Below are 12,405 nucleotides of genomic sequence, written 5' to 3' on the forward strand. Positions count from 1 at the left end.
AGCCCTGTTAGACTTTATATATTTCATAAACAACTAAAAACACTAACTTGAAAGAATTCATATATTATGCTCAATTGATAAAGTACTCGAAGTCAACATGGCATGTAGGAAAGATCAACCATCTTTGATAGAACTGTGCGGAATAGGCTCAACCATGGACTTCTCCTTCAATGGAAATCGTATTGGAATCCTGCGGAATAATGTGTTAGTTGACCAAAGTTTTATGCACACTCAACACTCCTTTATACTCGAACTAATAGGACGTTCATGTGAGTTTTATGTGTGTTGTGAGCAAGGACCTTAGCCTTGTATTTATATGGACTTAACCCTAATGAATCTTCCCATAATAATGTCATTAGAATTCCTTGCAGTCCAAGGATAATTGATACACCAAATATCATTCCAAATAGGATAGAATTAGGAGCCTTTTCCCCAAGGAAATCCGAAATATATTAACTTTACTTGGGGTACAAGCTATAGCTATTATCTAAATCCTAATCTTATTTATATTCCAAACAATCCTTAAATTAACTGTGTAGACCTATTAACCGTTGGATTATGGTCCAACGTCCAACATTCTCCCACTAGGTCAAACTGTTAATTTAGAAAAGATCATTAATGGATTTATAAGCAAGATTACTTTATTGGCCAATGAATTTAGTCAACTAATAAGCTTCCTACATGTTCTGTCAAATGGAGTTTGCTTATCTAGAACTATCGGAGACTATGAACTTGGTAGAATCCATGAGCTCTTATAATCACTGAAATAAGCTCTCCATTCACATGAAACATACGTCATAGATTTGGTATTTAAGGTGAATCAAAACCTGAATTGAAAGCATCAATTCATTCACTTATTGGTCCTCCTTATCAATCTTTATAAGATTGCCTTATGCTTCCTATGAAGCTCATAAACTGCAGAACCAGCTTACTTTTGTGTCTAACAAAATTGATGACACAAATCTTTTGCAGTTTAAGACGTTCGCTGCTACTTTATGTGTTCTGAACTACAAAACCTAAGTACAAAACTCAATCCTCCTAGTACTTAGAACGCAACTAAAAATACACCTTTGCTACTCTATGGAATTCACAACATAAACAAAAGATTCAATCCATACCTTAATGCAGCTAGTAAATTTTGTTGCTTCCTTATTGTCATGAATCATAAACTAAACTAACTAACAGCTGCATAAAAACCTTCACAGCTTAGTAAATCATGACAACCTTATGTGAATGTGTAATGCCAACTTGGATCCTCATTCGACTAGTCATAACCGGCCACAATTTCAACTATATATAAGAATTGAAATTTAAACCCACGTTCATAAATCAAACAAGTAAGGCACATATCAACATAATTACCTAAACATCCCTTATGACATAAGCCACACATTTAAATTGTTCCTCCCTCTAATTAATTATATCTTATATCGAATGCGAGAAAGAAATACCATAACCAGATGCATATAATCATAAAAAAAAACATGTTATTGCACCTTACACTTAATCATATTATACAACAATTAATATGTTAAGCCAAATTCGTTTAGCAAGTATAACTTCATGTCAATTCTTTCAGTCACTACTTCCAAATAGTATGCACCAAACAACTTAAAAAACAACTGTCTTTACAAGAACTTAACCAAATAGTAGTTAATCATGTATGGCACGAGTGTTAAAACATGAGAATACTGTCATACATGCATACAAATTCCACAAACTTGACTTTAAAATTCTAGGGAGAAACATGCAAATATAAAACTAAGTATCATACTCAAAACTTTACAAACGTATATTAGCATTAGAACAACTCCCACGGATCTTTAGAACTTGCACATGTGACTTAGATTCAATGAGTGTGAAGCCCAATTACTTGTTTATCAATTCTCTCACTTGGGCAAGCACTCTGAAAAGCATATAGGTATTTATTTGTACTGGTATAGAATTTCCCAAAATATGTTGGTAAAGTAGTACACTAGCTATACCAAAAACCAAGATTCCAGCTTGAGGAATTACATAATTAACGTATAATTGATTTGTCCCAAAATCATATAGACTACACGAGAGACATTAAAATTTATAAAATAGAATATGAAATTGTTCTAGAGCTAAAAGATAGCTCAAATTTTTCGACGTATAACAAAACAATGAAAACTTCAGTCTGGACTTTTAACTGTGCACAGGTTACTAATAAAATCACCATAAATAGAGTACACCACCAATAAGCATGAACTTTTCCAGTCTATAAGTAGACATATCTATGAACAACATATCCAAATTTCAAGTCATTCTGAGGTCATTCAATCATTCGTTTGTTAAACTTAATTGAAACAATGAAAACTGCCAGACTAGACTTTCAACTGAGCGCGAGTTACTAATAAAACCCTCATAAATAAAATACAAAACCAAAAATCACGAAATTTTGCAGTCTAATAGTAGACATATATTTGAAGAACGTAATCAAATTTCAAGTTATTTGGTGATTAATAGCTCAGTCGTTTGTTAATTTCAAAATAAGTATTCTAGAAGAAAAATACTGTGCATCTATGTCAACTTGATAAACCACCAAAAATTCAATTCTTCATGTATTTTCGTAATTTTGGTGTCTAAAGAAGCTTTAAGAAATCTACTTCAACATATAACTTTATCATGAATAAATCTTGGACCATAAAGATATGCAAATAAACAACTAGTAAAAAAAACACTTTGCGCGACACAGGTCCTTCGTCGCGCAAAGTCAAAAAAACGTCGCGCAAAAATTAGCACAACGAACCTTCGTCGCGCATCAACCGTTGCGCCAAGGCCGTGACAGAAGGGTTTGCACGACGAAGAAGAGAACTGCGTCGCGCAAAGTAGTTTTGAGCGACGTAGGACCGCAAAGGCACTTTGCGTGACGCAGTTCTCTACGTCGCACAAAACTATTTTGCGCGACGTATAACATGCGTCGCACAAAGTATATGAGTCGCGCAAAGACACTTTGCGCGACGCAGATCCTACGTCGTGCAAAGTATCTTTGCGCGACGTATGTTACTCCTTCGTCGCGCAAACCACTTTTTTTTTTTTTTTTTGGCAAAAATATTTTTCATTTAATTTTTAATAAATATTGTAAATTCTAAACGATAATTAATAAACAAAAAAAAGTATTTGATTATAAAATATATGAAAATGTACATACAAAATGTCCGAACAAAAAAGAAAAAACTGCAACAAGTAGTCTTCTATGTTTGATACATCAAACTACTGGGTATCGGCTGGGCGAAATGGCTGGGAGGTCGAAGGTGGAGCAAGATTAGGTGCTAGCATCGGGATTTAGAGGCCGGACATCTGTAAAGCCCGTACAATAATACTCATCTGCTCGCCCTAGGCCCTCATATGCTTGCCCTGGGCTGCAAGTTGACCTTTTAGGGTTGTCACTTCCTCCTTCAAGGCATTGACCTCTCCTGTGGTTGATCTGGAAGAGGAGGCACCCATCTCACGAACCCGCGCCTTCCCTGTACACCGAACAATAAAAATATAACATTAGAAACTAGTCCTTTCTTGCATTTGAAACTAATCAATTAGCAGCCAAAGTAATATCATATCCTTTCTTGCATTTGTTCACACACACACACATATATATATATATATATATATATATATATATATATATATATATAAAGCAGTAGTGCAATGGTAGAAACAATACTAATTAACGATGTCAACTATACTTTAAACCAATAGGATCAGATGTTCCGTTTATGTGTTTCTTGATTATTTTGGTCTCAAGTTAATATGTCGTATTTTTATTTGTCGTAAAATACATGTAAGAAAGCAATTCTAAGTAGATATATACTTGATGTTTATCCAAAAGCTATCTTCAAACACATTGACAATATTCTTAGTGCAGTTATTAAATTCTATTCCTGCAATCTAACTAAGAAAGCTTTAATTATCATGGCCTATCTGACATGGACAAATCAATCATCAAACATAGACAGTCCTTATGCACCTAATTATACAGCATGGGAAGCATGACTTCATCAGTCAACAAACATACACAGTCCTTATGCACAAATCAAAAGTGGCATCAAGAAAAACTTTAACTACAAATGTGAGAACAATCATCGCGTTAGAAATCATTTATCAATCTTAAATAAGTGTCCATACAAGCAAAGTGTTGGCAACAAACCCCGTGGACATGTGTAAGAAAAAGATTAGAAGCACAAGTGTAAGAAAAGGAAAGCTGGATAAGTTACCTGCTTCCCATTCTCATCCATGATAATCATCCTCGGCAACGATTGAACCTGCATTAAGAAATTTGACTCTCATACAAAGAGAAATAGGTTCACTAATACAAAGAGAAATAGGTTCACTAATGCCCAAACTCAATACAAGCAAACGACGAGACAACAATCTTAGAACTTATCTGGAAAGAGATCCAAGGGTAGCACATGAATGGAGATTAAAACACGTATGCATATATGATAAGACATCCAATCCCTGCAGAAGACAGATCAATACAAAACATATTTGACTATTTGACATGACTATCATCAGACTCTTCTTACGATACTGTGAAGCATCCAGCTTCAGCCACAATCCTCTTTTCATAAACTTCATATAAAAAGGTCATACCCAGTGCACAAGGCTCCCGCTTTACGCAGGGTCTGGGAGAGGTGAATGTCGGCTAGCCTTACCCCCATTTATGGAGAGGCTGCTCCCAAGTTTTCATAAACTTCATATAAAAAAGAAAAATCATGTGCTATTCTTATAAGCATGAATGTAGCAGAGTTCTTAAACCCACAAGGTTTTTTAACTTAATCAATCTGACCTATTAAATAAACAGCCTACGCAACACGAATTTACATAATTTTCACATGTTAATAAAACAGAATGATTTGTATATTCATATGACAGTTAAGATGGTATGAGAGCAATATTTAACACAAAAGCAGAAGGAAAATAAGGAGCTTGCAGAGTAGAAACAATGGTTACCATTCACCATGATGGAAACCGCGTAGCGTAGTTCCCTGTAGCCCCTAAAACATCCACAAACGTATGTATGAACTAAGAAATATTTGTACAAAGAACATTAAACAACCAGGTATGGCGTGCAATGGACAATGCTATTCACGAAATGGATGAAATTTACAGTCTAACAATATAAATTGGTTTTATCCATTTACAAATTTATAAACTACGCGCATTAGTTCTCGCATCTTGTTATGCAAGGGTGTGCACATCGTATTGTATCTTGGCTCATACTTGCGATTCACTCAAATTTTACAACATTATGCAAAGCTTGTTTGATTTGAAAGAAGAAAGAAAAAAAAGTAATATTGATAAATGCTGTCATTACTTTTACCATGTCAAGGAACTCTATAGGACTGTTCTCATAATCCATCTCGTCCTCGGATAGGTAGAGCTCATGGTCAGGGCTACGAGATACATAGTACCTCCATTCGCCATTCTCAATTTCGCGACAATTAGGGCATTCCATGATACCCTTTACATTGAATGCAGAACCAATGCAATCTGAAGAAAAGTGAGAGTTCAGGACATCAAACAAAAAATAACAAACTCTCGTATGATATGGTAAGCATAAGAGAGATAAGCATAAACCAGCACACTGCATTTAGACCAAAAGCCATTTGAAATAGCTCCAACCAAGTTTAATGAGAAAACCAACAACTATTAATAAACTCAATTTACACCCCTTGAGTTCTAAGATTTACATCAATGCTGTTGAAACAACCAATTCTCGAACAACTTAGGCACACGCATACACACAACTAAGTGAAGGCTCCTGCCAACTCAAAGAAATACAACTCAGAGAAGACCAAGTAATAATAAATTAGAGCAATTGAAAACATGAGAGGACTCCAGGACGTACCAAACTTTTGAATGGGAAAGTTTTACTTTGCAAGACAAATATCCTTGTGGTAAAGCACACCCTCTTTGTTCTAAATATGAGCTGCCATGTGATAAAACTTAAGAAATGAGTCATTTCTCACTTAAACAAAGGCAATATACAGATTAAGGGAACAAAGGCAAACCAAAGTTCATTACATTTAATAGGTCTCAAAGCAAATTGAAAGCTTAAGTACATGGAAGATAAGGTTGGCTTGTAGCTACCCTTTGAAATAAAAGTAGTAATTCAATGATTAAATTGATAATATCATAAAGTTCATAGCTAGCCAGCTAAGCTTAAGTAAATGGAACAATAATTACTACAAAACCAGGAAAAAAAATATCCATTTTATGTCTCTTAACACAACACTAAAATGCAGCTAATAGTTATTCTAATACTTAGAAAATCGAATAATACATATGTACCTACAAGAACCCTCAAACAAGTATGAGCCTCGGCAGCTTTGTATCTCTTACACGGAAATAACAGCAAATGATCAAAAGCAATCCAATTCTTTCACCCTTTACCCTCAACTCATTCAGATTACCCCATAAATTTACTACAACCCCCCAAAACCATAAATCTACAGCAACCCCCCAAAGCCATAAATTTACAGCAACCCCAGAAATTCATAAATTTTACTACCCCATAAATTTACAGCAACCCCCCAAAGCCATAAATTTACAGCAACCCCAGAAATTCATAAATTTTACTACCCCATAAATTTACAGCAACCCTCAAATCACACTCTAGACCTAGAATGGGGTAGTAAAACTGAAATCTGATACACAAACTAAAAATTGAAATCTGATACACAAACTAAAATTGAAATCTGGACCAAATAAAACCTTAATTATCATATGTTGAACGATTAAAGCAAAAGAGCAAAACATTGAGAGAGAGAGAGAGAGAGAGAGATGTGAAGGGACCTTCGGAATTGAGACGGAGTGAGATGAGCGAGAGGGAAGAGAGAGACCAAGATGAGCAAGGGGGTTCATTTCCTGCATACAAGTAGCTAAATTGGGGAAAAATACAAATTAAAGATTGAAACTTTAGCTGAATCTGAGAAGAAGATAGACCTGATTACTTGAGACGAAAACTACCCAAAAACGCCAGCAATTCTTCCCAGAAACGGGATTAACCGAATTGATAAAGTTAGTGAAAATTTGTGGACAAAACTGCCCAAATTTGTGAGAAATTTGTTAGGATGAAAAAAAGGGGAAAGGGAAATTTGTTTGCAGATGGGCGAGAGGGAAGAGAGAGACCAAGATGAGTAAGAGCAGAAGGATCGACGTTTTGTCCTATAAAAAAAAATTGGGAAATTTAAAAAAAAGGCGCCTATTATTTACAACTGGACCGCCAAAATTTAAAACTTTGTGCGACGTAGGTGCATCTGCGTCGCGCAAAACCGCTTTGTGTGACGTATGTGCACCTACGTCGCGCAAAGTTTTTTTTTTTTTTTATTCCTTTTGCTTATGAGTACAAAATTAATAAATTAAAATCTACTTAGTAAATATATATACCATTGAACTTGATGGAAACGTATAGTAAATATATATACCATCAAATTTAAAGCTACTTAATTAATAACTATATATATATCATTCAATTTCTTAAGTGTTATAACATAATAAATAAATTTAAAACTACTTAATAAATATATATATCATTCAATTTCTTAAGTGTTATAACAGAATAAATAAATTTAAAGCTACATAACAAATATATATATATATATCATTGAACTTGACGGTTATAAACGAAAAATCACAATTTAACGGTTATTTTAACTCCGATTTTGATGTTTTTTTATAGCTACACTCCTTGATCCTATATGAATACAATGAACTAATTTGATCGTCAATTTAAAATATTTACACAAGTGGATAACACAAAATCTTATGTTATACCTAATGAAAGTGTAAATAAACTCCCAAGTGTTAGTGAATCTATTGTTTTGATGAGATACACATTCTACGAAACTAGTTTCAACGATCCAACCGTCAAACTTGTTTGTATATACTTTGAGATCGCATACGCCAAAAATCGCAAAAAACAAACATGTAGAGATGATGTAACTGGACAAAACTTTTCGACGGTTTAAACGAAAAATCACGATTTAACGGTAGTTTTAACTCCGATTTTGATGATTTTTTACAGCTACACTCCTTGACCCTATATGAATACAATGAACTAATTTGATCGTCAATTTAAAATATTTACACAAGTGGATAACACAAAATCTTATATTATACCTAATGAAAGTATAAATAAACTCCCAAGTGTTAGTGAATCTATTGTTTTGATGAGATACGCATTCTACGAAACTAGTTTCAATGATCCAACCGTCAAACATGTTTGTATATGCTTCGAGATCGCATACGCCAAAAATCGAAAAAAAACAAACATTCAGAGACTAAGTACGGGACAAACCTTTTCGACGGCTATAAACAAAAAATCACGATTTAACGGTTATTTTAACTCCGATTTTGATGATTTTTTAAAGCTACACTCTTTAAACCCATATGAATACAATGAACTAATTCGATCGTCAATTTAAAACATTTACACAAGTGGATACCACAAAAGAAAAAGGCAATGAAAGAACCCCAAAAGAAAAGCAAAAAAAAAAAAAAAACTTTGCGCGACGTAGGTGCATCTGCGTCGCGCAAAACCGCTTTGCGCGACGTATGTACACTTACGTCGCGCAAAGTTAGGAAAAAGGGTAAAACATTGCAGGTTTGGCGCCAAAACTTTGCGCGACGAAGGCCGACGTCGCGCAAAGTGCCGTTGCGCAAAGGCCATTTGCGCGACGTTTTGTGTTTGGCGTCGCGCAAACAAACTTTGCATGACGAAATTTTATGCGTCGCGCAAGATTCCGTCGCGCAAACATGTTTTTCTACTAGTGAACATAGCAGCAGATTTCAATGTATACCTTAGGCAATTGTGGTTAACCTTCATGTGTTCAACAACATATGCTCCATTTAATTTTGAGAAGAGAAGACAACACATAACAAACATTAAATCACATAGTCAATCTTGAAGAAATCGCAAAATTTTTAACAAGATAAACATACCATCATCTCTGAATACACTATAATATGCCACTTTCGAACTGAAATAAGGCAAATTTAATCAAACGTGTAACTCGATCCAAAATTAATTTAAACCAATGAAGGTTACATTTGGTCAAGAAACCTTAAGACCAAACAAATTCTATGTCATGCTTTATCTATCCCAGTATGGGATTTAAGGGGGCTCATTTAAATATAGAACTATTATGACTTTATATTCACAAATGAAAAAATACACCATAGACTTCACAACTGAAACAACTCGCACCTTTGTTTGGTTGAAGCTTAATCAGTTTTTAGTGTTAAAATATAAATCATGTGAGCAAAATATAGACATGAAAACTATCCACCTTTGTTTGGCAATCAGTTATCACAAGATTCACATAATCCATACTTTACACTAAGCCACTAGTAATTGAACCAATAAGACTAGTCACGCCTTTGTTTGGGGATATAGTCATATTGTTATGACTACTAATGCAATTCGATCAACTAAACTTTGAATTTTTAGCAGCCCTTGAATCAATGGAACAGATTTGTTGTGTCCCATTCGCCCAAGAGCATCTCAAAAACATTGATCTTATGATAACTTTTAGCATGTCTTAATAATAAAAAATTTCAACAAAGAGCATGCTTATTTAGAGAAAACATGCAAATTTTCGGTTTTAATTAGACCTAATATTTTAAAACATGTGAAGCTAATTTCATCTAGGATCTAAACCATGCATTAGTTCCATATATGCATGATAAGAAAAATAGCTTGCTATAGAATTGAAAAACTGAAAGCAATTCTAGCATGAATTACGCAAAATATTAGGCAACCAAATATTGATATATACGAATGATTTTTCCAGTTTTAGTTATTCACTAGCATTCATGCCCGCGCGATGCTGCGGGTTCATCAATAGTGACATTATTTTTTCAGTAGGACATGACATTTTAATTACATAATAGAAAATGATAGAAGACAGAAATTGTAAAAATGAAGTTGATCAAAAGATTAACAGCAATAAACTACTCATTATTCGAAATATACATGAAAGTTGTCATTCACATGATCCAAATGGTAGTTAATGCAGAGGACAAAACAGAAGGAAACAAATGTTATAGCAGCTAAGTTGAATAATTGCAGCAAGCAAACAAATAGAAGACTCAAAAATTGGAAATGAAAGCAGGTAACATTGAGTTTTAATAACCGAAAAGGGACCTCATTTAAGCAGCTCCACAGCAGCATTTATACTTGGATGATGAGCTGCAAAAACAGAAAAGAAAACACAAATTAAACTAAAAATATAGAATTTAACACTAATCCAAGGATTAAATATTAAATATCAAATATAAAGTCATTAGGATTAGAAATCCAAACAATAAGCAAATCACAATACCAATTTGATTTTATATGAGAAGAATGAATATGTATAAATTGAATATCAATCATATATATATAGACTAACCTAAATAGAAACAGTCAAATTAAAAATTAAGATCAAAAGACTGATCACACACTCTATTCATCTAAATAAACCTAAGGGTTATTATTCACCCCCTGCTTCAGCTCAAGTTCAGAGGCACTATTTGAATGTGTTAGGCACCCAGAAAATGAAACAAAAAATCGTAACTTTCCTAGAAAATTTTACTTCTTTCTTTGACTGATTACCCGCTTTCACTCACTTCAATCCTCTACGAACCCATAATTTTTTCAATCCTGGGATCCCTAAAAAAATCACCAGAATATAAATTTCTTTGCTAAAGAATAGGAAAGCAAAAAAAACCTAAAAACAACAAAATAAAAACCTCATGAACAAAATTGTTGAATATAAAAAAATAATTGGCAAAAGCAAGGAAATAAATAAGGAAAATAGGTTTTGGTTCCGAAGCTCACCAATTTGATCCTCTCAGCAACGACCAATTCGAATCAGTAATGTGAAAACACCAAAATTTTGATAATTGAATCTCCAGGTCAGCGACCCAAGGAGCAGAACCAAGGCACAGAAAATTGATTTAAGCCGGTTTCTACCGTTGGACACACACGGACAAAGCCAGAATCAGAGAGGCAATACAAATCGAGAGACAGCAGTGGAATGAAAAACAAAAATCCACTGGATAAACTCGAAACAGAGATCTGATCGACGATGCTTTCAAGGGTTTGAGAGGAACAGAGCAGGCCGTAATCGGCGAGGCACCACAAACTGAGATCGATAAAGGATAAGGTCGAGAAGAACAGAACATAGATCTAGATCTGTGAGAAGGCAAGGGAAAGCAAGAAAAAAAAATGGAAAACACTCGGTCCAAATAGAGAGCATCCATCGACGACAAACGCGTGGAAGTAATGGACAAAAGCGTCTTTTAAATGTGGGAAGAAGCAGCAAAACGGCTAAGCAAAGAAAAAATCAGGGGTATTTCCGCCATTTTACTATTGCTGAACAGTGCCATCATCAACTGAGTTTTAGTATATATAATATCAATTATTTTCGGTTTGATCATATATATTAATTTGAAAACGTTAACTAGTCCAAATAGAGATTGAGCATGCAGTAGCATATTAATGAAGTAAGAAAAGATGCTAGTTTTATAAAAGAAAATTGCAAACAAAATCTATGTAGCAGTGAGCTTGAAGACAAATTAAATCCTGATATATGTCTTATTTCAGATAGAACTCATGAGTTGAATACGATATATTCCTTGATTTTGTAAGGTACCCCATTTAACATGCATTTAGTCATATGTTTCAACTAGCATGCTAATACAACAATAATATATATTCATGAAACAAATGTGATTTAGACACATTGTAAGGATGTACTTACATTGAAACTGCTTTGCGACAATAGTTGTTTCATACACTGCTTCAAGACCATCACATATGTGACATACACAATCCTATAAGCTTCATGATCAGAGGTGTCCTCTAATGTTCTTAACGAGGTTGTTCCCTTTTTAGCCAATTTCAGCAGCAATACATATCTATGGTATTCAATCAATAATATAGTTTGCATACTATTGTCTTAACAGTTAATTAATCTCATAATACCAAAGCATGTGCTATAACATAAGCAATATACATATGAAGTATCATTAGTAATTTATATGGCCAAGAACATGAAACACAATTTACATTAGTAGTACCCAGAATCTCCAGAAAGTAATTTATCAAAAAACTTGAACAAGGAAACCAAGTCAAAACCATATGTTAAAACAAATTGTGGGTTGCCACATATTCTTAATGCTTATTAACATCCTTAAATTCTCTATGTTGCCAAAAAATTATGCAATAACCTTAAATGATGATAAAACTAATAAGGTCGTGTACCTTTCCTTTTTCTAGGAATATAAGCATGATAAAATAAATGTTATATGGAGGAGATTTGGAAGTCCGAAAATAATCTGAGGTGGGACCGACATTACCCTTCTTAATGCTTGGAATTTTGCTACCAAAATTCT

General features: G+C 34.0%; 1 protein-coding gene across 26 annotated transcripts; it reads right to left on the reverse strand.

Moving 5' to 3' along the window:
* Positions 1–3,123: 3,123 nt before the first annotated feature.
* LOC103405951 (uncharacterized) lies at positions 3,124–11,302 on the reverse strand. Of its 26 annotated transcripts, none has more exons than XM_070817546.1 (8): positions 10,847–11,295; positions 10,172–10,216; positions 6,820–6,891; positions 5,873–5,953; positions 5,715–5,785; positions 5,339–5,514; positions 4,236–4,283; positions 3,124–3,486 (listed from the first exon to the last, which is right to left on the reverse strand). In XM_070817546.1, the coding sequence occupies exons 6-8, from the start codon at positions 5,477–5,479 to the stop codon at positions 3,361–3,363; spliced, it is 315 nt and encodes a 104-aa protein (XP_070673647.1). In that variant the 5' UTR covers positions 5,480–5,514; positions 5,715–5,785; positions 5,873–5,953; positions 6,820–6,891; positions 10,172–10,216; positions 10,847–11,295; the 3' UTR covers positions 3,124–3,360. The 26 variants fall into 26 exon arrangements, 16 of the variants coding, with proteins under 16 accessions (XP_070673647.1, XP_070673650.1, XP_070673643.1 ...); XM_070817549.1 differs by lacking the exon at positions 6,820–6,891 and adding an exon at positions 8,826–8,845; XM_070817542.1 differs by lacking the exon at positions 5,715–5,785 and adding an exon at positions 8,826–8,845 and having other exon boundaries at positions 10,847–11,293.
* Between the last annotated feature and the right edge of the window lie 1,103 nt (positions 11,303–12,405).

The sequence above is a fragment of the Malus domestica genome, chromosome 17 (assembly GCF_042453785.1).
Source record: "Malus domestica chromosome 17, GDT2T_hap1".
NCBI classification, from domain to species: domain Eukaryota; kingdom Viridiplantae; phylum Streptophyta; class Magnoliopsida; order Rosales; family Rosaceae; genus Malus; species Malus domestica.

What these genes read in the sequence shown, in the direction of transcription:
- LOC103405951 (XM_070817545.1), bottom strand. Translation starts at nt 5,479, where the DNA reads ATGGAATGCCCTAATTGTCGCGAAATTGAGAATGGCGAATGGAGGTAC. An exon ending in AGTTCCTTGACATGGTAAAA is followed by an intron (nt 4,284 to 5,338) that starts GTAATGACAGCA and finishes TTCTTAATGCAG; the next exon opens with GTTCAATCGTTGCCGAGGAT. An exon ending in TGGATGAGAATGGGAAGCAG is followed by an intron (nt 3,487 to 4,235) that starts GTAACTTATCCA and finishes TGTACAGGGAAG; the next exon opens with GCGCGGGTTCGTGAGATGGG.